Source organism: Electrona antarctica (assembly GCF_951216825.1).
Source record: "Electrona antarctica genome assembly, chromosome: 24".
Taxonomy (NCBI): Eukaryota; Metazoa; Chordata; class Actinopteri; order Myctophiformes; family Myctophidae; genus Electrona; species Electrona antarctica.
In genome coordinates this window covers 1274848-1301831 of record NC_136803.1, presented here as the reverse complement: position 1 = coordinate 1301831, position 26984 = coordinate 1274848, and the positions used below count along the sequence as shown (strand labels likewise).

The 26984-nt window shown below is 41.2% G+C and overlaps 2 protein-coding genes across 3 annotated transcripts in view; both read left to right on the top strand.

Moving 5' to 3' along the window:
* LOC306917160 (SH3 domain-binding protein 4-A-like) overlaps positions 1-19627 on the top strand; it is a gene marked incomplete at its 5' end in the record, with an annotated part of 38372 nt that extends 18745 nt beyond the window's left edge. Inside the window, 7 exons of the mRNA XM_079495293.1 lie at positions 8087-8332; positions 9539-9683; positions 10645-10711; positions 11752-11917; positions 14010-14219; positions 15611-15799; positions 18595-19627. Of these exons, the coding sequence (XP_079351419.1) occupies positions 8087-8332; positions 9539-9683; positions 10645-10711; positions 11752-11917; positions 14010-14219; positions 15611-15799; positions 18595-18822 (1251 nt within the window). The 3' untranslated portion in view covers positions 18823-19627. The remainder of the gene's footprint in view (positions 1-8086; positions 8333-9538; positions 9684-10644; positions 10712-11751; positions 11918-14009; positions 14220-15610; positions 15800-18594) is intronic.
* A 1890-nt stretch (positions 19628-21517) lies between these two features.
* On the top strand, positions 21518-26570 carry LOC306916874 (mid1-interacting protein 1-B-like). 2 transcript variants are annotated; one of them, XM_079494955.1, is made up of 4 exons: positions 21518-21569; positions 22203-22927; positions 24528-25345; positions 25417-26570. In XM_079494955.1, exons 2-3 carry the CDS (start codon positions 22727-22729, stop codon positions 24897-24899), a joined length of 573 nt encoding a protein of 190 aa, XP_079351081.1. In that variant the 5' UTR covers positions 21518-21569; positions 22203-22726; the 3' UTR covers positions 24900-25345; positions 25417-26570. The 2 variants fall into 2 exon arrangements, with proteins under 2 accessions (XP_079351081.1, XP_079351082.1); XM_079494956.1 differs by lacking the exon at positions 21518-21569 and adding an exon at positions 21745-21775.
* The last annotated feature ends 414 nt before the right edge of the window (positions 26571-26984 follow it).

The following is a 26984-nucleotide window of genomic DNA, read 5'->3' as shown; positions in this document are numbered from 1 at the left end:
CCACCGGGATGAAATAACAGAAACGAATGGCGTTCTGCTTAAAGGTGAGAAAATCATCGTGCCACACTCACTCAGAGCTGACATGCTTTCCCGCATACACACAGGCCACTTCGGCATGGAGAAGTGTAAGCAGCGGGCGAGAGATGTTATATTCTGGCCAGGGATGTGCAAACAAATAGAGACACTAGTTGGATCTTGTAGCATTTGCCTCGAACGACGCAACTCCATCCCCAAGGAGCCAATGCTGTCACACCCCATTCCAGACCGACCTTGGCAGGTGATAGCCACTGATCTGTTCAAATGGAACAACACTGACTATATAGTTGCAGTTGACTATTATAGTAGGTATTTCGAGGTAGAGAAAATCACTAGCCTCACATCCACCGCTGTGATCCAGAAACTCAAGGCCATGTTTTCCAGGTTCGGGATTTGTCAGAAATTGCTCAGCGACAATGGACCTTGCTATAGCTCGCAAGAGTTCAAGAACTTTGCGAATACATGGGATTTTGAGCACATCACAAGTAGCCCTCTGTACCCGCAGAGCAACGGGCTGGCTGAGAAAACTGTGCAAACAGCCAAAGCCATCATGGACAAAGCACATGCACAGAGGTCAGATCCATATCTCAGCCTGTTGGAATACAGAAACACACCAGTAGACGGATTCAAGTCACCAGCACAGCTGCTGATGAGCCGATGTTTGCGCTCAATCCTTCCAACCACTGAGAAACGGCTGCGACCAGAACTTGCCTGTCGCAGTGCAGTTCTAGGCAGACGAGAACTGTGCCAAAAACGACAAAAGCAATACTACGACAGAAATGCCAGACCACAGCCTGCACTGCCAGTAGGAGCCACGGTCCGCTTCCAGCAACCAACAGGGACGTGGAAACCCGCCACAGTCGTCGGATCAGCAGGGACCCAGCGATCCTACAACATCATCACGGATGGGGGCCACTCGCTCCGGCGCAATCGGCGTCACCTCCTACGGACCACCGAGGGAGATGCAGGTCACGAAATTGCAACGGATGGTCAACAGGTCGAGCCTCAGGCCACTGAGACTTTACAGCAGACTGTTGCAAATTCCCCAACTGTGCCACCACAATGCACTACTACCAGGTCAGGCCGCTTAGTTAAGCCAAGAGCCGTTTTGGACCTGTGACTGTTATTACACTGATGTTGTTAAAAAAAAAAAAAAAAAAAAGGAGGGAAAGATGTGATTTGCACTGATATTGAGTGACATACGTTTCATTGAGATTGATTGATGTTATGGTGTTATAATTGAATGCACTTATTTTGTTGCCTAACCCATTTGTTCTTCCCCAGTGAGTACACAAGACTGTCTGAAAAGTTGATAAGTTTTGTGCTTTGATTTTCAGCTATGTGTCATGCTTCTCCTTTAAAAGAAGGGGGATGTGGTATCCTGGGATAATGGTTTAGCCCATATAATGGTTTAGCCCGGACTCATGTTAATGACGTCAGATACGGTGCCCGCCAGTTTTCATGTATGTAACCTAAAGAGTGGAAGTAAACAAGAGAACCTTCAGCTACATTGTCATCGTGTGGACATTCATTATTTGTTCTGCTAGACACTAGGAGTGACGGCAGAACAGAAACATTACACTCGGTACATCTACAATTTGACATGCAATCTAAAATGCCGTAGAGGTTTTGTTTGTTTATTGTTTCAGCAGCCTACTGAATGTAGTTTTAGAGGTTTGACAATATGTCGCCATAGACTCAAGAATAAATTATGTTCCAATGCTTAAAATGAATTTGAATTAAATTATATGAATTTGAATTAAATTATGTTCAACTTAAACTATACTTCATAAACTATACACTTCTTAAACTATACATGTCCCCCCTCTGAGCACTTCTGTCGGATATAGATAGAATTTATCCATAGAATTGCTCATAATTGCTAGAACCATCGCTTTACTTTAAACATTTTTAATATTACCTAAGCTATTTAACAGCATCAACATCCTATTAACACTAAGCTATTTTACCCTATTCGTCACTTCCTCCTGCCAGTCTATCTATAATTGAAACAACGTGCTAGGTATGTTTTGTGCACACAGATCTGCTATTTTTAAAAATCCTTTTCTATCTTTCGGTACATTTTTTTTTCCCCTAACTTCAAATAAAATGATCTCACATCTATAAAGAAATAAACTAAGGATAAACACATCTAGGAATACATTTTGAAAAACACACACTAACAATAAACTTTCTCCGGTAAGTAGGAAAGCCGACTTGGTTAAATGGTTTTTAACTGTTAAATCTTGTTCATTGAAAATAGCTGATCCACGGGTTCACTCAACTGATTTCTTAAAATAAAATGCTAGTATTTACATGACTCGTAACTTAAAATAGTATGTACATAATGTTCTTTGTTAAAATAGTATTTACATGACTCTGCTGTATATGGTTTACACTATTATTGATATATTTATTGATATATAAATAAACACCATGATCAACTAGACATTCAAATTGAACCTCATAGCTTATCATACAAATGTGTATGCGTCTTAATTAATTGACCAGTATGCTTGCTGCTTGATTGTTTGATGGAAAGTCCAGATAATAAAAATCCTTCCTTCTAAAGTCCTCCTCCGTCACATTATTGCATGGACAAGTCCCTGTCTGAAACAAGGATGCCGGCTGGAAGCGACAACTGTTTACTGAACTGTGGAGTATGCTGCACTTTGTAAAAATGGCAAAATATAACTCCTAACGTTGTTGAAGTGGGACACATATATCCCCCTGACTTATTTACAAAATCATTCCTGCATCCCAGGACTCATTTACTTTTAAAAATTACTCTTCTAAGAAATTAAAAAATGACTGGACACATCTAGAATCAATTAAACACATCTATAGTTAAATTAGAAGATAGTAAACACATCTAGTTAAATTCAGGAAGAAATTTTAGGAAGATAGTAGAGCATTGAGAATCTATTTACATCACTGCTTGGAATCAAAAAGTGAAATGCCTGACCCCGTTCTCTAGCTGATTAAAGCAGATAGGAGTACAGGCCTATTAGTTAAATGTTGACAACAAAAATGAGTCAACAGGGCATTTGCCATGAGTGTGAATTATCCAACTATTAGGGGACCTTCTCTTGCCCCCCCCCCCCAAACACTGATGCCTGTCAATCACACTGCTACTCTGAAGTGAGGGGTGCAAATGGACACCTGGTTGGCGTAAGTGACATGTCATGCTGTGAAACTCTCCTTAAATTAGAAAAACTAAACTGAACGGAAACTGAACAATATGAGCCCCCACTGTTATTTTAACAGCTGTGATCGGGCTATTTCTGCGGACAAGTTTACATTTTGCGTGTCCCACACATTACTTATGTCACTGAAAATATCTTGCCTTAGGCGTTGGGGGGGCTGGTGAACTAGTCAAGCCCAATGATTTAGGTACCCCTTGATATGTGAGTCTTACTTACAATATGAGATACTCAGTAGTATACGGTATCTATCTGCCTGTGTTATATATATTTTTCAGTGCTCCTGGGCACGCATGGGAGGGAGACATGACGTCATGCCCTCCACCGTTGGTGACAACAACTTATTTCTTACTTTACTTGTTCATTAATATTACGTTTGAATCAAGACCAATTTACTACAAGATTTGTGAGTCCTAAAACTCCCTTAATTCAGTTGTCTGATAGACTATTGACTATAGGAAAGTTGTATGATCATATTGACAAGCCAAAAAAGTCTCTCATCAAGCTTGACGATTCCCCCCGCTTAAAGGACAGTGTCTTGTTACCCCCATCGTAAAACTGCTTAATTTAGGCATGTAGCAGGGGTCGCTGCTCTACACGTAAAATGTCTTGAGACACTGTAGCAAAGTTGAATCAGATTGACCCCAAAAAGCAGTACTCTCTACTCACCCACTCACTATGACATCACCAATGGCCCACCATCGCAATCGCACGTACCTCGCCACAGAGTGGACGTACAGTGTTCCATCACATGAAAGGAAAAAGACAGTCATTAGTTCATCCCTGGAATGTTCCCTTTCCTCACATATAGTCCTCCATTGTTCATGCCTCTGTCCAAGTGCCTGCATGTCCATGTTCCCAAAATGTAATTCGGGAAATAGTCAATTCCCGCCTGTGTTGGGCCCCAAACCAACACACGCATACTGTTCAGACATCGAAGTGCGGAAACAGTCTGACTGTACATGTGACTTGCCGTGCGATGCGATAGGCGATCCATCTGATGGTCCCATAGTAATCAGGTTCCGTAAAACACAGTACTACTGATTTCTATGTCTGGTGAATCAACTTTACCAATAATACCCTTTACATATCTAATTGCACGTCACTCACACTAACGTATGAGTTCTGTGTCTCACTTTTTAGGTTCACACAATACTATTACTCAAATGCTCCTACGCGGTAATGCAAGTTCTCTCATGAGGGAATTGCGCTTGTCCATATGATCAACTCAACACAACTCCAAACCATGTCTTCCCTACTGGATGACCTGTCCGTATATACGCATGTAGTTGAATACTGTAATTACTGGTCACTGTGTAGATTATGGTTATTACAAATCATACATTAACCACTCCAGCCCTATATACATTTTTTCCATGTTGCAAATAACTAATGTACAAGAACAACACATTGTGAGCTCGTAGATCTGCTTATTTTACAGTTATTTTATAATTAAAAATGAGACATTCTGCTAAATTGTTTTAGTTTCTTAAATACAGCCACAGCTAACACTAATTTACTATTAAGCCTACATTTGAATTCTGGACATTTACTTGCTACAGAGTATTCCTATATCGTGTATGTATAAGTAACATTACACTCACCAGACTTCCCAGCTCGACCCGTCCCAAGTGTGTCCACTCAGAGCAGCTGCTGTCAATGGTAGGGGACTTTCTGAACTGCCTGTCCTGGAAAATGTCCCTTACTTGAATCTGATCTTAAGTTCCCTGAGGACCTCTCTAATCTTTCCACAAAAAATGCCATACCGATATATTCTGTATAGCGACAAAAACGAAAGGTTCCTAGGAAAAACAAAAACAGGGGTTCCTGTCTTGACTGGGAAAAAATTTGATGACAGTTACAAATATTGCCTATTGTAAGGAGTTACTTACTACCTATACATTTCATGCTTTGAGTATAATTTTGCCTATCTATTTAGTCCAAATATAGAGAGTGACAAAGCCCAATTACACTCAACTTGCCGTGACTCTGGGAAATTGTTATATTGTCATTATTTTATAATAAGACGTAATAAGATAATACATATGACCATGATGATCAGCTAACCACGTTACTGTTTGTTAATTACTTTAAATACAAGACAGCACTTACTGGGTAGACCTGCTATTTTGAGTCTGCCGCTGACAACTGCTAACTGCTGTCCTACTAACCATGGGTGGTGACACTTAACTAAAATACCAGGACTACATTCTTCATACTTACTTGTTCACAACGCCACATTTATACTAGGAAATCACCATTTGACTTTTCACAAAAATAGTATTTTCCGTTCATCCACACGTACGTCCCACACACTTCCATTCCATACTCAACATTCCACATTCTACATTCATACCTGCTGCTCGAGTCTTACGCGTTATACAAGTTGCTGTTTCACCATTCTCTTTTAATCTTCCCTGTGGGCTGTTTGGTCCCAACAGGAGAGAAAAGAAAGAAAATAACGGTGGACGCTGTCTGTATGATTTCCTATGCTATTCCCTATCCTACTGATATAGGCTACAGTTTTTCTATATAAATGTCTATGAAAGACTGTTACCACTCGGCAACGATGAAATACGATGAGGAGGGACTGTCACCACTCCTTTAAATACGATGAATACTATATAAATGTCTATAAAAGACTGTTACCACTCGGCAACGATGAAATACGATGAGGAGGGACTGTCACCACTCCTTTAAATACGATGAATACTATATAAATGTCTATAAAAGACTGTTACCACTTGGCAACGATGAAATACGATGAGGAGGGACTGTCACCACTCCTTTAAATACGATGAATACGATGAGGGACTGTTACCAGCTCTTTCAAATACGATGAATACGATGAACTAGTACTTTGTACGGCTGTATCTCTAACGATCACAGCCTCAAAATACAAAATGTTGTACATTGAGTCAAAACACTCTTACCCCAAAGTTCGTTTAGGTGTTGTCCCTGTCGGACCAGCATCTCAGATCCATATGCACAGCGCTATCATCTGAAAAAGAGAATGCTGACGGACAGTAGAAACACGCTGCTCACTGCGCCATAATTGTGATGGGATTATTAATACTCATAAACAGAGACTTTAAGAAATAATCGAGGTAGAGAGTGGACTGAAACAATGTACACGTTTATTACAAGGAGTGGTCTGTACCAGCCCAGGGAGGTGCATGGATGCAAGCCTCCAGACCTGTTCAAATGAGTCTCTCTTATACAAAATGAAGAAGCACAAATACATTGGAGGTGTGGTCAGTGGACAAGACTAAACATGGGTCTTGAGTAAGAATAGGTCATCTTGACAGACAATCAACAGGTGGAAGCCTTGCTCCAGGCAGTGTAGTATTTTCTGCCACTACAGGGTGCATTCGCTGCACCCCTCCCCCTCACACAACACAATGTTGGGTCAAACCATGTGACCTCCATTGGAAATGCATTGGGCCGCTGGGCGGCCATGACACAACACCCAACGAGCACAGAGAATTGCATGAAAGGTGTGAGCTCAGCCTTAGAGATATAAGGAACAAAATGGACCCTTATGGGTCTGTAACTCAGAGAGTGTACAAATGGATTTGGTTCCATTTGTACACTCTCTGAGTTAAATTAACAGCGGTTTTACAATATAAATTGGGGTACCAGAGATATAAATTCCATCAAATCGGGGGTCCGTAGCCTAATGCGTGTGAATTTGGGGGTTCATGAAATGAATGTGTTTTCGGAATCACGGCTAGAGCTGTAAAACTCCTCCCTTATCGGGGTCACTGGCATATGTTTTCAAATGGGGGGTCCGTGGCCTAATAAATGTTCATTTGGGGGTCCTTGACACGAAAAGGTTTGGGAACCACTATGTTAGACAGTGACACATGAGCAAACAATATCGTGAACAAGCAAACATTCAGCAGTTTCAGTTGTATTCATATTGAAGATGTTTCAGTCCAGTGGTCCGGGGACCACCAGTGGGCCTTGAGGGGGTTCCAGGTGGTCCCCAGCTAAATGACGGAGAGTTGCCAACCAAATGGGCCCTTATAGATCTTTAACTCTCAAAAGATACACTATTGTTACACATCATGCATTTTCAAGAAGTGTACACAATTCAACGTTTGCCTGTTATCTCTCCTAATGGCACCAACATCCAAACAGAATGGAATTGTGGACAACATCTTGTCCAACGACAACACAATATTTGTTAGTTTTGGATCTGAGAGGCTAAATCTCATCAGATGGTGGTCCGTCCGTGGCTCAAATACCCAATAAATAAAATGGGCCTTGATTATGAAAAGTGTTGAAAACCACTGGTCCAAACCGTATCAGTTGTATTCATATTAACAGTATCATATATTGACGAGACGTTTCAGTCTCTCTGCGTCTTCATCAAGAGTGTATTCAAAGAGTGTAAATGAATTATTGTACTCCATCGTGTGCCAGTCGGAAGTTATCAGAATGATGATAATAAGTTAAGCCATTCAGGGCGGGAACCCCTTTTGGTGTTTTAAGCATCACATTATACTTTAGCTATTGAAAAATAACAGATCTACAAGCTCATAGCGCGGCACCGAGTGCCGCACTACGAGCTTGTGGATCTGCTATTTTTGAGAAATCGTGAAAATGTGGCGCGAATCTTTGAATATATATTCTTTCAGAGCGAACGTTTTTAACTCAAATCTTTGCTTCTGGGAGGTCCCTGGAACAACATATTTTCAGATGGGGGTCGGCGGCCAAATACCTAATGTGGGGGTCCTTCACATGGAAATGTTTGAGAACGACTGACATAGAGACATGGGTTTCATGGGGTGAAGACCCATGATGTAGAATCATCCTCAGGTCTAAATATGTTAATGTTTCAGGTCATTCGTCACGTGTTCTCCATCGTCTGCCAGTCGGACATCTTGTCAGACTTCACTCTCAGAGTTCAGGTGAAAGATGCCCTCGGCTGCATCCTGGCTCAGTTCTGTGTGCAGACCCCCCCGCCGCCCCCCGGTGGCCAGATGAGGAGCTGCAGCCACCAGAGGAGGTTCCTGAGGAAGACCGAGGTGAAGGACAAGATCACGCTGTCCCCTGTGGCCGCCAGCTGCAAGTACCTTCACTACCAGGTACTACACTTAATATTATATTCAGGTCCTGGGTTCGATTCCCACCGGGGACGTCATGAGCATCCATACCTGTGTGGAGTTTGCATGTTCTCCCCGTGTCCCCTAGGGAAGGTAAAAAAAACATGCAGTGATCCTGGTCTCTATACCGCCCTCCCCCTGGTCCGCCGGGGCACCTGATGGAGGGGAAAGGAACTGGTTGGAATAACATGTTCCTTCCACGCGCTACGTCCTACCGGGGAAACTCCCCTCTGTCCCTCTCACTCCTCATGCATTGAAGGAAGCATGAGCTCAGTTCGGGGCTTTCCCCAGGTCGGCGGAGGGAGAGTACTCAGAGTAGTGCCAAGGATTACATACTTACTGAGCTTAGGCAATTGGCACGGGGTGGAAAAATGGGTTACAGAAATTGTGGGGTTAAAAAAATGGAGGAATAAAAGAAGAAGAATGTTTATGTTTGAATATTATTTTCGATGTATTACTTGCCTAGGCTAGGGTATTAGTCGTGTTTTTGAAGGCCAGCAACAGTTTAAAAAGCCCACAAAGAAATGCTGTGTGCACCCGATAAATATGATATGATAAATGCTAAAGTACAAGTACAAGTACAAAATGCCAATGCAAATGGAATACGTTTATTGTGGAATACATGTACATGCGTATAACCACTCTGTACATACAGTATAGTGTTTTATATTTTGTGATATCGAATTGTGTTTTTTCTTTCTTTTTTTTCATGTCATGTTGAATTGAATACATAGGAGGGCCCGAATGGAAACAAGACCACAAGGACTTTGTTTGATGCTATTCCTTTTAGACCAAGTGTTTGACTGTGACTCTGTTGCTGTTTACATTTCTGGCTAATACAGTATTCAATCAAATTCAACCATCTAACTGTAATACTGGGGATATTTGTCGTGTCACTATATTTGTCGTATGAGAAATAATAGTGTGACCAAGTTGAAGTTCCGGTTAATAATGGAGTAAATGCATTATATTGTTTTTTGAGTGGTGCAAACCACTCCAACAACCAGCTTTGTCTGTATGTACCTGTGTACCTGTACGTGGGACCCAAAAAAATGAGCATGGTTACTATGGTCACTGACATTACGTCAGACCACAGCTGATCAGGCTATATAAGACCTTTTGCACCACTCAGTTCACACGGGTGTGATTTTTTTATATACTTAAATAATGTTGCTCCTGTGCTTCCAGGATCGTCATGTGACCAACCTGAAGTTCTGCAGGTTGATCAAAACGGTCAAACGTCAACACAAGAGCCCCACATACCTGTTGGAGTACAAGAAAGGTATAAATGAGCCCCACAAGAGCCCCACATACCTGTTGGAGTACAAGAAAGGTATAAATGCTCCATGCCAACTCACTATACTCATTGTGGGCTCGAGTAGCGAGTCCACTATGGTTGTCAACCAGTGTTGTTTTTGGCTGTGATGTAATGTGGGTCAACCAATAGGAAGACAGAGGGAGGGGGGGCTGTGACGCCATATTGGTCAGGGGTGGGCAACTTTGACGATGGAGAGGGCCACTATATTTCCATGACACTCACTCCAGAGGGCCACATTGCATATTACTGTCATAGCAAGAATAGCTGATCTACAAGCTCAAAACGCGTCAGTGTGACACATTTTGAGCTTGTAGATCAGCTATTTTTGCTATATTTTAATTGAAATCCTGAAATGTAACATTTTTATTTCATTTCAAAAGCATAAGGTTATAGTTATGTTCACTTTGTGAACTAAATACAAATAAATTGGACATTAAAAAAGACAATAACATTTTCATACTAGTAATTTGCTGAAATCAATAATATATCAGTATTCTGATATTAACCTGCGGGCCACATTTAGTGGCCCGCCAGGTGTGGTATAGTTCAATGCATCATCGAATAGAGAGCTATACTCGAGCTTTTTTCAGGACCAGTATTTTTGAGTGGTGTAAACCACTCCAACAACTGGCTTTGTTAGTACCCGTGTGTGTGTGTGTGTGTGTGTGTTTGTGTACCTGTCCCTCAAAAGAATGAGCATGGGTACTATGGTCACTGACATTACGTCAGACCACAGCTGATCAGGCTATATAAGACCTTGCACCACTCAGTTCACACGGGTGTGATTTTTTTAGTTATACGTGATCTTATAATAATATTTATACTTGATAGCATTTTCCATGTCGTACTGCATGAGTGCATGAGTACGACATGGAGCTCAGCACCACTAGATCATCTGATGTTATGGTGATGTCATGGTGTCATGATGATGTCATGGTATTTTACAGATGAGGTCATAGTGATGTCTTTTTTACAGGTGATGTCATGGCTCTGCTCAGTGAGGATAAGATCACCCTGAGAGGACAACTGTGGACCAAAGAATGGTAAAATTAATACTATTATTATTAATTAGTGTTTCTTATTCTTATTTAAGGAATCTACTGTAATTAAAACACTATGAGATGTATTGTTCATTGTCTCCGCCAGGCCAGGCTGAAGGGACAGTTTTTCAACCTGTCCGTCCGTGTGTCTGTCTGTGATCGGTGAAACTGTGTGTAGAACGGAATGTGATGATTTGATTGGCTGAGCACCGAATGAGATGATGTATGAGGATAAGAGCGCTCCTCACTTCACACGAGTGTGATTTTTTTATATTAATAATCCTAGAGATTTTGTCCAAACATCACGCAAAATCGGTACACATTATAATAGTGATGTCATCGATATGGATCCGTCAACATTAACCTACCTGACCTGGCGGGAGACCCGTGCTCCGAGGAGCACTTTTTCTAGTTCACTATCATGTTGGTTTCTACTGTGGCTCAGGAGGTAGAGCAGGTCGTCCAATGATCCCTGGGTCGGCGGTTCGAATCCCGGCTCCTCCTCCTCCTGTCCACATGTCGAAGTGTCCTTAGGCAAGACACTGAACCCTACATTGCCTCCAATGAGACGGCCGGTGTGAGCTCGCCAACATTGGTGTGTGAATGTGGGAACTTAAGTGAGGACGCTGGCGTCGACTGTTCGCCGCTTCACCTCCCAATGTATGAATGAATGAACCATTGTAAAGTTCTTTAAAGATGGAGTGCCACAATTTTTTATTTTTCCAGTTGTTCATGTGTCTATGAGGTGACAGTACTTCATTAGATACCCTGGAGTCGTTTTTATGTGCAATGGTGTATTAACTTTGTATTTAGGGTTTCTTCCTGGAGGCTGAACCCTTGACAGTCCAATGAAATAAACAGTAATATAGTGACATCACATTATCAGCCCCTCCCCTAACTCCTCCCCCTTTATCATACAACTACAGCTGTGGTTGCGGCTTCAGTTCAGGTGGATCACCACCCATCACCACCCACCAGGCAAACCAGGCATACTTAATGAACGAATAATGAATTCATTATTAATTATTACTTCTCCTCTGCAGGTATGTGGGGTATTATCAGGGTAAGGTAGGGTTGGTTCACGTGAAGAACGTGGTGGTTCTGGGTAAAGTGAAACCAGTCTTCTGGAGTGGACCAGACCTGACCAGCTCCATCCTACTGGAGCAGATCCTCAGACCCTGCAAGTTCCTCACATACATCTACGCCTCGGTAAGAACCTGCATATACTGTATAGAGCGCTGGTTCGCGGACGTTTTTCTCTATGGAGAATAACATGGGGTCATCTTAAAATACGATATAATAGAATAACATGGGGTCAACTTAAAATACGATATAATAGAATAACATGGGGTCAACTTAAAATACGATATAATAGAATAACATGGGGTCATCTTAAAATAAGATAATAGAATAACATGGGGTCATCTTAAAATAAGATATAATAGAATAACATGGTCATCTTAAAATAAGATATAATAGAATAACATGGGGTCATCTTAAAATAAGATATAATAGAATAACATGGTCATCTTAAAATAAGATATAATAGAATAACATGGGGTCATCTTAAAATAAGATATAATAGAATAACATGGGGTCATCTTAAAATAAGATATAATAGAATAACATGGGGTCATCTTAAAATAAGATATAATAGAATAGCATGGGGTCATCTTAAAGTAAGATAATAGAATAACATGGGGTCATCTTAAAATAAGATATAATAGAATAACATGGTCATCTTAAAATAAGATATAATAGAATAACATGGGGTCATCTTAAAATAAGATATAATAGAATAACATGGTCATCTTAAAATAAGATATAATAGAATAACATGGGGTCATCTTAAAATAAGATATAATAGAATAACATGGGGTCATCTTAAAATAAGATATAATAGAATAACATGGGGTCATCTTAAAATAAGATATAATAGAATAACATGGGGTCATCTTAAAATAAGATATAATAGAATAACATGGGGTCATCTTAAAATAAGACATAATAGAATAACATGGGGTCATCTTAAAATAAGATATAATAGAATAGCATGGGGTCATCTTAAAGTAAGATAATAGAATAACATGGGGTCATCTTAAAATAAGATATAATAGAATAACATGGGGTCATCTTAAAATAAGATAATAGAATAACATGGGGTCATCTTAAAATAAGATATAATAGAATAACATGGTCATCTTAAAATAAGATATAATAGAATAACATGGGGTCATCTTAAAATAAGATATAATAGAATAACATGGTCATCTTAAAATAACATATAATAGAATAACATGGGGTCATCTTAAAATAAGATATAATAGAATAACATGGTCATCTTAAAATAAGATATAATAGAATAACATGGGGTCATCTTAAAATAAGATATAATAGAATAACATGGGGTCATCTTAAAATAAGATATAATAGAATAACATGGGGTCATCTTAAAATAAGATATAATAGAATAACATGGGGTCATCTTAAAATAAGATATAATAGAATAACATGGGGTCGTCTTAAAATCGTCTCATATAAGAAGTGTGGTCCAAAAATAAACAAACTGTCTCTGCAATATTGTCGGGGAGGTGTCTCTGTATCGTTTACGACAGTCAGTCACTCATATCTTTCATACAGTCTCAAAATTCGGCAGCGGTAACTCGCAGTCAGTTGATGTGTGAAACCGCCGGGATGATTTGTTTCTTTTTTAGTTCAAATCAAATCAAACCAAACTTTATTTATAGCACACATTTAAAACAATCAAGAGTGTTAGCCCCTCCTATGCCCAGCTTTGTGTGTTTGTGTGTACCCCATATCGATGATTTGATTGGCTGAGCACCCCATAGCGATTGTTTGATTGGCTGAACAATGTACCGTACATACAATGTACAATGTACACAAAAACTGAGGACAGAAAAGTGAGGATGCAAATTGTGATTGGCCTGATGATTTATGATGATAAGACCGCCCCTCACTTCACACAGGTGTGATTTTTCAAACACAGTTCTTATATGAGGCGATCTAAGATCCTCTCCTCTCCTCTCCTCTCCTCTCCTCTCCTCTCCTCTCCTCTCCTCTCCTCTCCTCTCCTCTCCTCTCCTCTCCTCTCCTCTCCTCTCCTCTCCTCTCCTCTCCTCTCCTCTCCCCTCCTCTCCTCTCCTCTCCTCTCCTCTCCTCTCCTCTCCCCTCCCCCCCTCTCCTCTCCTCTCCTCTCCCCTCCTCTCCTCTCCTCTCCTCTCCTCTCCTCTCCTCTCACTTCCCCTCCCCTCCTCTTCTCTCCTCTCCTCTCCTCTCTCAGGTGAGAACCTTACTAATGGAGAACGTGTCCAGTTGGAGGGTGTTTGCGGAGGCTCTGGGCTACAGAGACGTTCCTCTGAACTTCTTCTGCAGGGTGGAGGTGGACAGCGAGCCAGAGAGAGTGGCCTCTGTCCTGGAGAAGTTGAAGGAGGAATGCACCTCCAACCTGGAGTTCAAGGAGAGGCGGAGTTTCCAGAGAGAACTCATGATGGTCAGTCTGTAGCCAGGAGGAGGGGATTAGATGCTTAGCCCCACCCATAACACCTGGCCCCACCCATAACACACCTGGCCCCACCCATAACATCTGGCCCCACCCATAACACCTGGCCCCACCCATAACACCTGGCACCACCCATAACACACACCTGTATGTTCTGGCCTAGTGATACTGGACACAACAAATTGTTCCATGTGACAGAGGGGTCAAAATTGAAAGAATCAAATCAACCTTTATTAAAATATAGCGCATTTCACACAACCGAAATTGAACCAAAGACGTGCTTCACAGGAGAAAATAAAACAAGGCAGATTACATCAAGCATTACATTACATTACATTTCAAAGAAAACAAGGAAACATAGCATGTATAACAACAGGAGACATATAGCCAGCAAGACTACGTAACCATTAGAATCGGATAACATTAAAAGCCAGAGAGAAAAGATGTGTTTTAACTTTTAAGTAGGGACTTAAACATCCATAGCTCTGGGGCCGCCACGTTTTGTTCTGAGCGTTCGGGTTGTTGTCACAGTCAGCAGTGACTCAGAGCTCTGGGAGGGTTATAGTGCTGTTAGTACAGCGGATTACCAAAAAATTGTGCACTTTTTCAAAAAAGCATGAAACTTTTACCATAGTTAGATGATACCATGAGGTGTATTTTCAGATGTGGAGTCAAGTCAGATTTGACCCCTGAGGCCCGGTAGAGCATAATATGTGACCAATACCCATAACATCCTATATAAGGCAAAAAAGTCCAAATTTCATCATTCTTTAAGTAGAATGTGACATATGAAACTAGGGTGATTTCATGATGCTGAATCCATTCCAAGCATTAGTTTTGCAAAAAAACACTCATTGGGCTAAAAACGGCCAATGCCGTCATCACAAATTGATGATGCCAGCACATTTGGGCAAGTGGGCATGGCCGTTTTAAGCCCAATGAGTGTTTTTTTGCAAAACTAATGCTTGGAATGGATTCAGAATCATGCAAACACCCTAGTTTCATATGTCACATGCTACTTAAAGAATGATGAAATTTGGACTTTTTTGCCTTATATAGGATGTTATGGGTATTGGTCACATATTATGCTCTACCGGGCCTCAGGGGTCAAATCTGACTTGACTCCACATCTGAAAATACACCTCATGATATCATCTAACTATGGTAGAAGTTTCATGCTTTTTTGAAAAAGTGCACAATACCTCTTGTATTGGGGTATAAGCCGCTGTACTATGTATGAGTTCAGCCATATAAGGGGAGGCAGGCCGTTGAGAGATTTAAAAGTAACTAACGGGACCTTAAAATCAATTATTTGTTTGACCGGGAGGTTTCAGGTAGTTGACCTCTCTCTCTCTCTCTCTCTCTCTCTCTCTCTCCTCTAGGCTTTGTTAAAGATGGACTGCCAGGGCCTGGTCAGCAGGCTGTTGTGTGACTGCGTGTTGCTGACCACAGCGGTGGAGGTGTCTTCCAGATGGAGGGAGCTAGCAGAGAAGCTGGTCAGAATGTCCATCCAGCAGATGGAGGCGTATGAGGCCCCTCACAGAGACCACGCCGGAACACTGGACACAGAGGTCAGAGAGCCTATGACGTCCTGTGTAGTTAACTATGATATTTAATATGTTTATTAACCCATTCAGGCCTGACGTCGAAAAAAAAAAAAAAAAGTTTTCTAAATCATGACAATTTTCGGAAAGATTTGAGGCACATTTTAACGATTTTTCAAAAATAGCAGATATACAAGTTCATAGCGCGCCACTCGGTGGCGCGCTATGAGCTTGTAGATCTGCTATTTTTCAATAGCTAAATTATAACAATGTTTAAAACACCAAAAGGGGTTCCCGCCCCAAAATGGGTTAATGGTTAATGTGGTTAAACGCTAACGTGACATGGATGCGTTCCAGGTCTCAATGGGTTAACACCTTGAGGGCCCGGGCCTATTTAATCCATTAATAAAATGTGCCCATCGTTTATAGCGCACGGACCACTTTTACCGACGGACCGGATGTTGTTGTGAATGTGTGTGTAGCAGCTAACAATAGCCACACCACTCTAGAGTCGATCGACAACAACGGGAGGTAAGAATAAATCTATCGCGACTAGCGACTGGACAGCGGAGGGCCGTCAAACACAGGATCTTTTTTCATAATTAGACGGGATGATTTAGATCGCGAGTTATGAACGTTTTAAGATTTTCGTTGTCGTCAGCTAAACAGGCAGGGAACATTTTCGATGACGTGTCACTGTTGTGCAACACTGAGGATTGGGCAACAAGCGCTCTTAGGGTGCACTCACACGGTTCATGCAATTCTCTGTGCTCGTTGGGTGTTGTGTCATGGCCGCCCAGCGGCCCAATGCATTTCCAATGGAGGTCACATGGTTTGACCCAACATTGTGTTGTGTGAGGGGGAGGGGCGTTTCGACTGCGCCCCTCCCCCTCACACAACACAATGTTGGGTCAAACCATGTGACCTCCAATTGCATGAAAGGTGTGAGCTCAGCCTTAGGCTGAGCTCACACCTTTCATGCAATTCTGTGCTCGTTGGATGCTCGTTGGATGCATGTTGTGTTGTGTCATGGCCGCCCAATGTATTGCCAATGGAGGTCACATGGTTTGACCCAACATTGTGTTGTGTGAGGGGGAGGGGCGCAGTCGTCCGCCCCTCCCCCTCACACAACACAATGTTGGGTCAAACCATGTGACCTCCATTGGAAATGCATTGGGCCGCTGGGCGGCCATGACACAACACCCAACGAGCACAGAGAATTGCATGAAAGGTGTGAGCTCAGCCTAGGCTGTGGAGCGATGCGACCGGTTTTGATATAATTAATCTCCGTCCTATTTATCAATCTCCGCCTTGGGCACTTGACCTTGAACTTGAACTTGACGGAGATCTCCGCCCTGGTCCTCCATGGTGTTAATAACCAGGCCGTGTGGAAGCCAGCCTATAATATTGAATATGTTTATTATTAATAACCAGGCCGTGTGGAAGCCAGCCTATAATATTGAATATGTTTATTATTAATAACCAGACCGTGTGGAAGCCAGCCTATAATATTGAATATGTTTATTATTAATAACCAGGCCGTGTGGAAGCCAGCCTATAATATTGAATATGTTTATTATTAATAACCAGACCGTGTGGAAGCCAGCCTATAATATTGAATATGTTTATTATTAATAACCAGACCGTGTGGAAGCCAGCCTATAATATTGAATATGTTTATTATTAATAACCAGACCGTGTGGAAGCCAGCCTATAATATTGAATATGTTTATTATTAATAACCAGGCCATGTGGAAGCCAGCCTATAATATTGAATATGTTTATTATTAATAACCAGGCCGTGTGGAAGCCAGCCTATAACTATAATATTGAATATGTTTATTATTAATAACCAGGCCGTGTGGAAGCCAGCCTATAACTATAATATTGAATATGTTTATTATTAATAACCAGGCCGTGTGGAAGCCAGCCTATAACTATAATATTGAATATGTTTATTATTAATAACCACGCCGTGTGGAAGCCAGCCTATAATATTGAATATGTTTATTATTAATAACCAGGCCGTGTGGAAGCCAGCCTATAACTATAATATTGAATGTTTATTATTAATAACCACGCCGTGTGGAAGCCAGCCTATAATATTGAATATGTTTATTATTAATAACCAGGCTGTGTGGAAGCCAGCCTATAACTATAATATTTAATATGTTTATTATTAATAACCAGGCCGTGTGGAAGCCAGCCTATAATATTGAATATGTTTATTATTAATAACCAGGCCGTGTGGAAGCCAGCCTATAACTATAATATTTAATATGTTTATTATTAATAACCAGGCCGTGTGGAAGCCAGCCTATAACTATAATATTTAATATGTTTATTATTAATAACCAGGCCGTGTGGAAGCCAGCCTATAACTATAATATTGAATATGTTTATTAGTAATAACCACGCCGTGTGGAAGCCAGTCTATAACTATAATATTGAATATGTTTATTAGTAATAACCACGCCGTGTGGAAGCCAGTCTATAACTATAATATTGAATATGTTTATTATTAATAACCAGGCCATGTGGAAGCCAGCCTATAACTATAATATTGAATATGTTTATTATTAATAACCAGGCCGTGTGGAAGCCAGCCTATAACTATAATATTGAATATGTTTATTATTAATAACCAGGCCATGTGGAAGCCAGCCTATAACTATAATATTGAATATGTTTATTATTAATAACCAGGCCGTGTGGAAGCCAGCCTATAACTATAATATTTAATATGTTTATTATTAATAACCACGCCGTGTGGAAGCCAGTCTATAACTATAATATTGAATATGTTTATCATTAATAACCAGGCCATGTGGAAGCCAGCCTATGACTTCCTGCTCACCTGGGCGTCCAACGTGGGGGACAGTCACCGGGACGTCCTGCAGGAGCTCCACGTGGGCCTGGACCGTATGAGGAACCCTCCGACCCGGCGCTGGAGACACCTGACGGGAAGCCTGGTGATGGTGCACTGTCTGGACCTTCTGAGATGCACCGCCTTCTGCCCCGATGGAGGTGACCTGGACCTCCCTGTATGAAGACCTGAACCTCTCTGTATGAAGAACTGAACCTCTCTGTATGAAGAACTGAACCTCTCTGTATGAAGAACTGGACCTCCCTGTATGAAGAACTGAACCTCCCTGTATGAAGAACTGAACCGCCCTGTATGAAGAACTGAACCTCCCTGTATGAAGAACTGAACCTCCCTGTATGAAGAACTGAACCTCTCTGTCTGAAGAACTGGACCTCTCTGTCTCAAGAATTGGACATCTCTGTCTGAAGACCCGAACCCCTGTCTGAAGACCTGGACATCCCTGTCTGAATTTTGAGGTGTTTATACTTTACTTGAGTATTTGTTCCAATACTTTTACTTCTAATCCACTACATCTGGGATCCAAATATTGTACCTTTACTCACAAAACATACATGCTTTGAAAACGGGCTGCCGACACATTGTGTGTTCGGCTATTTTCTAAAAAATTTAAAGAATTATACATTTATTATACAAAGACTATTATACTTGAAATGAGACACTCTGCATGAAGAATACTTTCTACTGGACTTTAAGTACATTTTTATACCGATACTTTTGTACTTTTTACTCAAGTACATTTTTAATTCCGGACTTTTCCTTGTAACAGAGTAGTTCGACATTGCAGTATTGATACTTTTACTTAAGTAAAACTTGAGTACTTTTTCCACCACTGTAGACCTCCCTGTATGACCTCCTACTGTCTGGACGTCAATGTTTAGAAGCTGTTGGACACAGAGATGTACCCTTGTCTTGATGGACCTTATACTGTCAATAAGGGTTGATGGTTCAGACCCTGTGCCCTGCTCAAGAGCACGTACAGTGAGGCTGCTGAAGGACTCAAACAGAGTTCACATGGTTAAGACTTTATTTATTTATTTATTTATTTAATCAATCAATTAATTGTTTATACATGTATTTATTTATGTAGGCTATGTATTAATTTATGTTTTTAATAATTTTCTCAGTGGTGTGTGTGTGTGTGTGTGTGTGTGTGTGTGTGTGTGTGTGTGTGTGTGTGTGTGTGTGTGTGTGTGTGTGTGTGTGTGTGTGTGTGTGTGTGTGTGTGTGTGTGTGTTTGTTTGACTCATGCTGATTGATTGGTCACGCTGGTCTGTGACGATGTTTGACAGGTTGTCGTGTGTTTGATGTAATGTTTCTTAATTAAATGTGTGAATATTAAACCAGGAATGTTCCATTATGCTCAAACCAAACAGCATCCTGTTGTATTGCCATGGTGATCTGTTGCTGAGTGTTACCTTTAGTGCTCTGTGGTCCGGTCTATATTTTTGAGGAATGTTAGCCCCTCCAATGCATGGCTTTTGAAGATTATGTCATGTGACAGCCAAGTCTATGGACTTTTTAATGTTTGTTTAGAGCACTTATGAGTTATGAGTCTTATGACGTACAGTAAATCGTTTGCCAGCCAAGTCTATGGACTTACATTTTAGTTTAGGGCACTTAGAGAAAACACAAGCCGTCACGAGGCCGATATAAATAAGTCTATGACACATGTTCATAATGATGATTGATGATGTTCATGTGAACGATTGTGAGTATCCACCTACTGTAAGTCTTCATCATACTATGAATCATACTAAGAAGAATTGCCGATCTGAAAGCTTATACATCGGGCCGTACTGTAAGCGTGTAGATTGGCTATTTATATTATAGCCTACAGCTGGTAAAATACTGCAGACATGTCATTAACATTTTAACAACTTTCAACCGTAAACTACATGGGGGGGAAAACAATTATATAAAGTACAATGGCAAGACCCTCTTCTGAATCAAACTGGATGTTTGAATGGTGATCAAGTTTTAAGAACAAATAAAATGAGGATTTTCAATAATTGATGCTTAAACAATTGTATTGTTTGTGCCCATTGTTGTTTTTGTTTAAATCTGATAGAATGAATATTCAGAAAACTGAATAGAACAATAAGACTTTAAAAGTGTTCTTCCCTCTCTGCTAATGACCAACAAGTAAATGATTCATTAATGGTATCGAAACACCATCCTGGTTTTCATTCATTGCGGCATGCATTCATTATAAAGGTAAACCGAACGATTATCAAATTATATGAATGCAACAAATGTGAAAGGTATGGTAAGTACACTTTGATACCATGAGGTGGTGGTAGAGTCAAAGTAATATTATGTAAGTTTAGTTTTAATGGACCACATACAGCCAGGAAGACTGGCCACCTAAACATTTTTCTCCATTTTTTTCCCCCCCAAATAAAAAAATAAAAAATGTGTCAATTTGTAAACCTTGTCTGAAGAATGTACAAACAAGTAGTTAGTGGAGGCAATGTTTGTATGTTTCAAGTTAATTTAGGCTTGCCTTTATGGAGCGAAAATAGTCTGGTGCTCAGGCTATTTTTGTGTTATCTGTTTTTTTAATTTATTTGTGTCTGAAATAAGATAATAAAGTTTATCATAACGACAGTTTCCATTTTGGGAACCTCCGCTGTCCTACGTCACTGCCAAGCTCGGCTCGTGATTAGCTCAGAGCGGAGGTTCGGTCAGAAGGGCTGGTCCCGTTCACCACGCCCAGAAACCCTCACATCATCCCATGTCCTGGAAGGACGGGCCTCTGTCGGCCAATCGGAGTCGACCATCGTCTGTTCACGCCATAGAAACGACGCCCCGCGAGCCAATCACGGCGCGCGTCGTCCCTCCGGGCTATGGGGTGGAGTGTGTAATCCTCCTGTGGTCCGTGCAGCGCTGTGTGGAAGCTTCACACGGACGGTGAGAAAGTATTTCCGTTAAAAATACAACTTTAATCTTCCTTATTTAGTTAGTTAATGATGTTTAATGTGTGTTACATGTTATATAATGTTTTATTACTCGTGTTTGTTTTAATGCATATTCATAGTTTAAGTAGCAGCTTTCTGCCGGCTTCCCCTTCTCCCCTGTCCTGTTCCCGGTCACACGGACATTGGTGACCTATCGAAGTGCGTGACCCCGTTTCGTTTCTGATACATTGTAGCCCATTTCCTTCACAGTTAACTTCTGCATTTCATGTCAAAAAGTGATGAATGGTGCACTTATTTAAGTGCCATCGTTTAATGTTCTAAAGCCATCAGGATACTACTTCTATAATAATCAAAATTCATCATCTAGGCTCAAACAACAGTAAATGGTCCCGACCTCTGGGGTCACGGTATTCTACAGGTCACACATGTCTGTGTAACTCACTGCCAGACTGCATTAGCTGTGGTAGTAAACCAGCTGACAGACACCCAGGCTGTCAGTTGTTGTCGTTTGATAGAAGATGGTTTTAAAATGTAGCATAAACACTAGCTTAGTATGAGGTTGTGAGTTTGATTCCTTGGCTGGCGCTCGTTTTTAAGCTGACACGGCCTGTTTTTATATTTTCAGGTGTTGGTTTTCTGAGGATGAGGAGAAGAGCAACGCCCTTTTAAACCAGGTTTTTATTTTTAACCAACATCCCTCTTGACGCTGTGTTCTAGATTTGTATTTAAACCAGCGTCCCTCTCTGTGTTCTAGACTTTATTTAAACTAAGCCAACACTTAACACGTCAACCTCACGTCAACTCTGTCCCCGAACCACAACAATAGGAGCTGCAACAACGCACAACGCACTGAATAACTGTCATTGTCACCCCAGCGTGCGTGTGTGTGTGTGAGTGTGTGACACGCTCAAAGCCTTTTAGCGGGCCAATCATAATCCTCCAAAGAGCATTAGCGGGAGCTAAGTTTATCCCCGCTCATTCATTCATAACCGACCCCCTGCGCTGCTGGCTGCTGCTCTGGACCAATGACATTTCAGTCCTCATTTCACATTTAAAAGTGGCAGCAGAACCTGGTGCCAAGTTCAAGTTGAAAGGCATAATTGATCGGTAAATATAAAAACCAACAAATAAAAGGCCATCGAGGAGTTGATGATGATGATGATGCAGGACGGTGACTCCCACAACCAGAAGCGCTCGCTGTTCAACGCCATGAACCGCTTCATGAGAGCGGTCACCAACATGGACCAGACCGTCATGGTGCCCAGCGTGCTGCGCGGAGTTCCTCTGGAACACGGAGACAACGGAGAGGCCAAGCCGCTCCGCACCACCACCACCACCTCCTCCACGCCGGTAAGGCCCTGTCTGTCTAGCTCTGGTCCATAGCGTTAGAAACAGTGTTGTTTTCGTCGACTAAAACTAAGACGAAAAATGTTCGTCGACTACCTTTTTCCACTGAAGAAAACTAAATGGAAACTAAATGAAAACTGTGCTATGATGACTAAAACTAAGACTAAATATACTGACAATTTCGTCAACAAATAAAAACTAGACTAAAATGTTAGGAAGCGACTAGTGGACTAGAGATCCAGTACAAGTCATTTTACACTTGGTTGCATGCTGAAAATAGCCGATCTACAAGTTCACAATGCGTCGCAGCGCGACGCATTGTGAACTTGTAGATCGGCTATTTTCAGCAAGTGTAAAATCAGTCATTACGACGGCATCAAGGCCCACCAAAATACATTTTAGTCGACTAAAACAACTGTCGATTTAGTCGACTAAAATCGCATGACATTTAGTCGACTAAAACTAGACTAACACTAAAGCATTCCAGGTGACTAAAATGAAAATGAATGAAAAATATTCAAAAGACTATGACTAAAACTAAAATCAAATTTTGCTGCCAAAAACAACACTGGTTAGAAAGGAGTTCTCCTTAACACTGTTACTTTTAGCTCTGGTCCATAGCGTTTGAAAGGAGTTCTCCTTAATACTATGTTACTTTTAGCTCTGGTCCACTAATTGTCAAAAATGTATGCATAACATTTTGAATACATACATTTTCGAATGTGGAAAAAAGCAGAAATGGCAGATCTACAAGCTTACTGTACAACATGTGCATGGATTACAGTTCTCAGTCGCCACTCGCCACGACTGATTTCAGTCATTTAGAGTCAGCTATGGGACACATTGAGAGCTTATTAGGGGTTTTCTAGCAATATTATGTTCAGAAATATCTTCCATTAAATCTTAATAGTGTCAGGGATATTTCATATAAAAGCAAAGGGTAAAGCCTAAATCTGTGATTATTTTTTTTAAGAGCCTGCCCAGGGACTACAGATGAAATTTAGCTTTGGCTAACTCTGGCCCATTTACATTGAGGTGAAAACTGACATGTTGATTAATGAGCTTTGTCCCTGTCAAAAAAATAAAGAAAAATAACAATATAATGTAAAAATAATTAAAACATAAATATTTTAAACATATTAAAACAGTTTAACAAAACTGTTAATTGTTTAGGAAACAACGCTAGTGTGGGAGGATCCTTTCATACTGTATATTAGGACTTGGTGATACAAACATTTTCAGTTGTGAGATTTTATTGTTCTTTAATCCATGTGCATGTCATAAGCTTGTAGATCGGCTATTTCCGCTATTTAAAAAAAAAATGGTATAAAATAATATTACATTATGTCAGTAATATCAATATCTGTCATATGTGCAACTTTTGATTACAAAACCTAAAACCATAAATAATATATTTATTAGTAATGTCCAACACTACACACAGTTACAACAACACAACACTACAACACAATAAATGTTCCACCAACGCTAAACAACACAATCAATGTTCATGTGTCCAACGCTAAACAACACAATTTATGTTCCAATGTCCAACTCTAAACGCATTTAATCGTCGTCCTCCATTTTGTAATTGTGGCCACAGCCCTGCACGGCGGGCGCCGCCAGCAACGGCGACGTTGGAGGAGGCGGAGGGGGAGGGGCCTATTTCCCAGACGGCGACATGTACAGCTCGTACATTCTGCTGAAGTCCATCCGTAACGACATGGAGTGGGGGCTCGTCCGGGACTGCTGCCAGGACATTTCCAAAACGACGCTGACGGCGCCGCCTTCGGTGGCGGACGTCGGCGAATGGGACGAAGAGGAAGGCGGCGAGGAGGACGAAGAGGACCTGCAGAAACAGTTCCACTTCCACCTGAGCGGACTGCACGCCGTGCTGAACAAACTGACCCGTAAGGCCGACAGCCTGACCAGCCGCTACAAGCAGGAGATCGGAGTACGAGGCTGCGGGAACTGATTAACTTAGCCAATGCGTTGCGCGCAGAAGATAAAACAAAAACGTGATTTATTTGTATTCTTTTTTTTTTTAAGCCAGAGGGCTGGACCTTATATGTCCATATTGTAATATATCAGCATATATATATATATATAACTATAATAATGCGACTAGTTATCCTGACATTGTCTTTTTTCTGGTTTTATTTATCACTTCAAGCCTTATTTTTTTTATACGTAAAAAAAAAAAAAAAAAAAAAATCTGAATACAGCGCGAATAGCCGACAGACGAGCTCACTACGTGAGCATGTACATACGTAGCTCAGCTCCTTTCTCTACTTTTGAACATTTTAATACAGTTACTTATTTCCACAGTATGTACTATGTATGGTCCATATGGTTCAGCCCTAACGGGAACATGTTTAACACATTCAGAACGGGAACCCCTTTTGGTGTTTTAAACATTATGTTATAGTTTAGCTATTGAAAAATAGCAGATCTACAAGCTCGTAGCGCGCCACCGAGTGGCGCGCTACGAGCTTGTAGGCCTGCTATTTTTGAAAAATCCTGGAGGATTTAGAAGATTTTTTTTTTTAAATTTCGAGGTCAGGCCAAAATGGGTTAACTACAACTGTAACCTCCTCCACCACACCCACTACCAGAATCAGAACAGGGTTGACGTGGTTGCTAGGGCGAGAGCTTACCAGCACTCCACTTGCCTCCACACTTCCACAGAGTATACATAAGTACTCTGCCAAGGTTTTAGGCATATTAACCCGCCCTCAATGTCTTCACATAATTATTGTACAGTTAATATAACACGCATTATTCAGGCACATTTCAGCCACCTCTTTTGCAGGATGCTGTTTTGCTCTACGCAACATCATCATACGCACAGCGACTGCGCAGCGCAGGTGCATGATTGGAAGGTGAGATTTTTTTCATTTTTTTTATTTTTGTGGTGCTAGAGCGAGACCGGTCGAGGTTCTAGTCGTCCATATTGGAAAGACGACAGGCTCTCTCTTCCTCTTCCTTCACAGGTGTTACCAATGATACTAATGCAGGCTACTGTTCCATTCTGGTCAAACAGAGTCAGGGTGCTGATATTGTGCATGTTGGCTCACTGGAAGCACTCTGCTACACCAGTGGGTCTCAAAGGGTGGTCCAGGGACCCTCATGGTTCATTGAGGAGGGTTAGGGCCGATTCATACTCCTATTTTAGAGCCAAATAAAAGTCGGTTCGGCTCTGTAGAGCAGGGGTATTCAACTAGATTAGGTCAGGGGCCACAACTGTAGAATGATTGTGTGTGTGGAGGGCCGCACAGCGTGCCCGCGAAGCGCAAATATTTTTGGATTCTACAAATGCATTTTGTGTTCAAACACAAAGATCTATGTTCATACATTTGTTCACAGTATGAGCACAGGTTGATATATGTCTATACAAGTATATGCTATACCTTAGAATAGACCCATTTGACAGAACGAGCGTCAACGAGCACTAGCTGAAAATACAAACACACACACACACACACACACACACAGACTGCAGGAGTCTGTCTAATTTCTCTCCAAGAGTACTGTCATGATTATGATAATCTAGCACTTTATATATCACACACATCATACCTGTAACTTTCTCACTTCAAAAAATAAATAAATAAATAATTCCAAGGGCCACTAGGGGGCGCTCATGCGGCCCGCCAGTTGAATAGCCCTGCTGTAGAGCCTACAATGTGACGTCATTTGAGGTTCGGGGGGGGGGGGGGGGGGGGGGCGGGTACCGTCCTAAAGTCGGCTCTTCGGTGCTACTGAAAATTTCTGACGAGCCAAAATCATTTCGGCACTACAGCGGTAAAATAGGAGTCCACTAAATGGAACAGAGCCTTCATTAGTATAATTTTTTAACACAAGGAATAGACCCAATTTATTTCTGCTGTGCATATATGCTGTTAACTTGTCACACTTGTTGAGGAGAAAGTGGCCAAAAGAAAGAAAACATCCCTCCAAAAAACAATATGGTAAAATCTTCACTAATGTTGACGTTGTAGCGACGTCGTGAACAGAAGGATTTTGTAACATTTACGGAAGGGGTAATACATTGTTTTGT

What these genes read in the sequence shown, in the direction of transcription:
- LOC306916874 (XM_079494955.1), top strand. Translation starts at nt 22,727, where the DNA reads ATGATGATGATGATGCAGGACGGTGACTCCCACAACCAGAAGCGCTCG. An exon ending in CCACCACCTCCTCCACGCCG is followed by an intron (nt 22,928 to 24,527) that starts GTAAGGCCCTGT and finishes TTGTGGCCACAG; the next exon opens with CCCTGCACGGCGGGCGCCGC.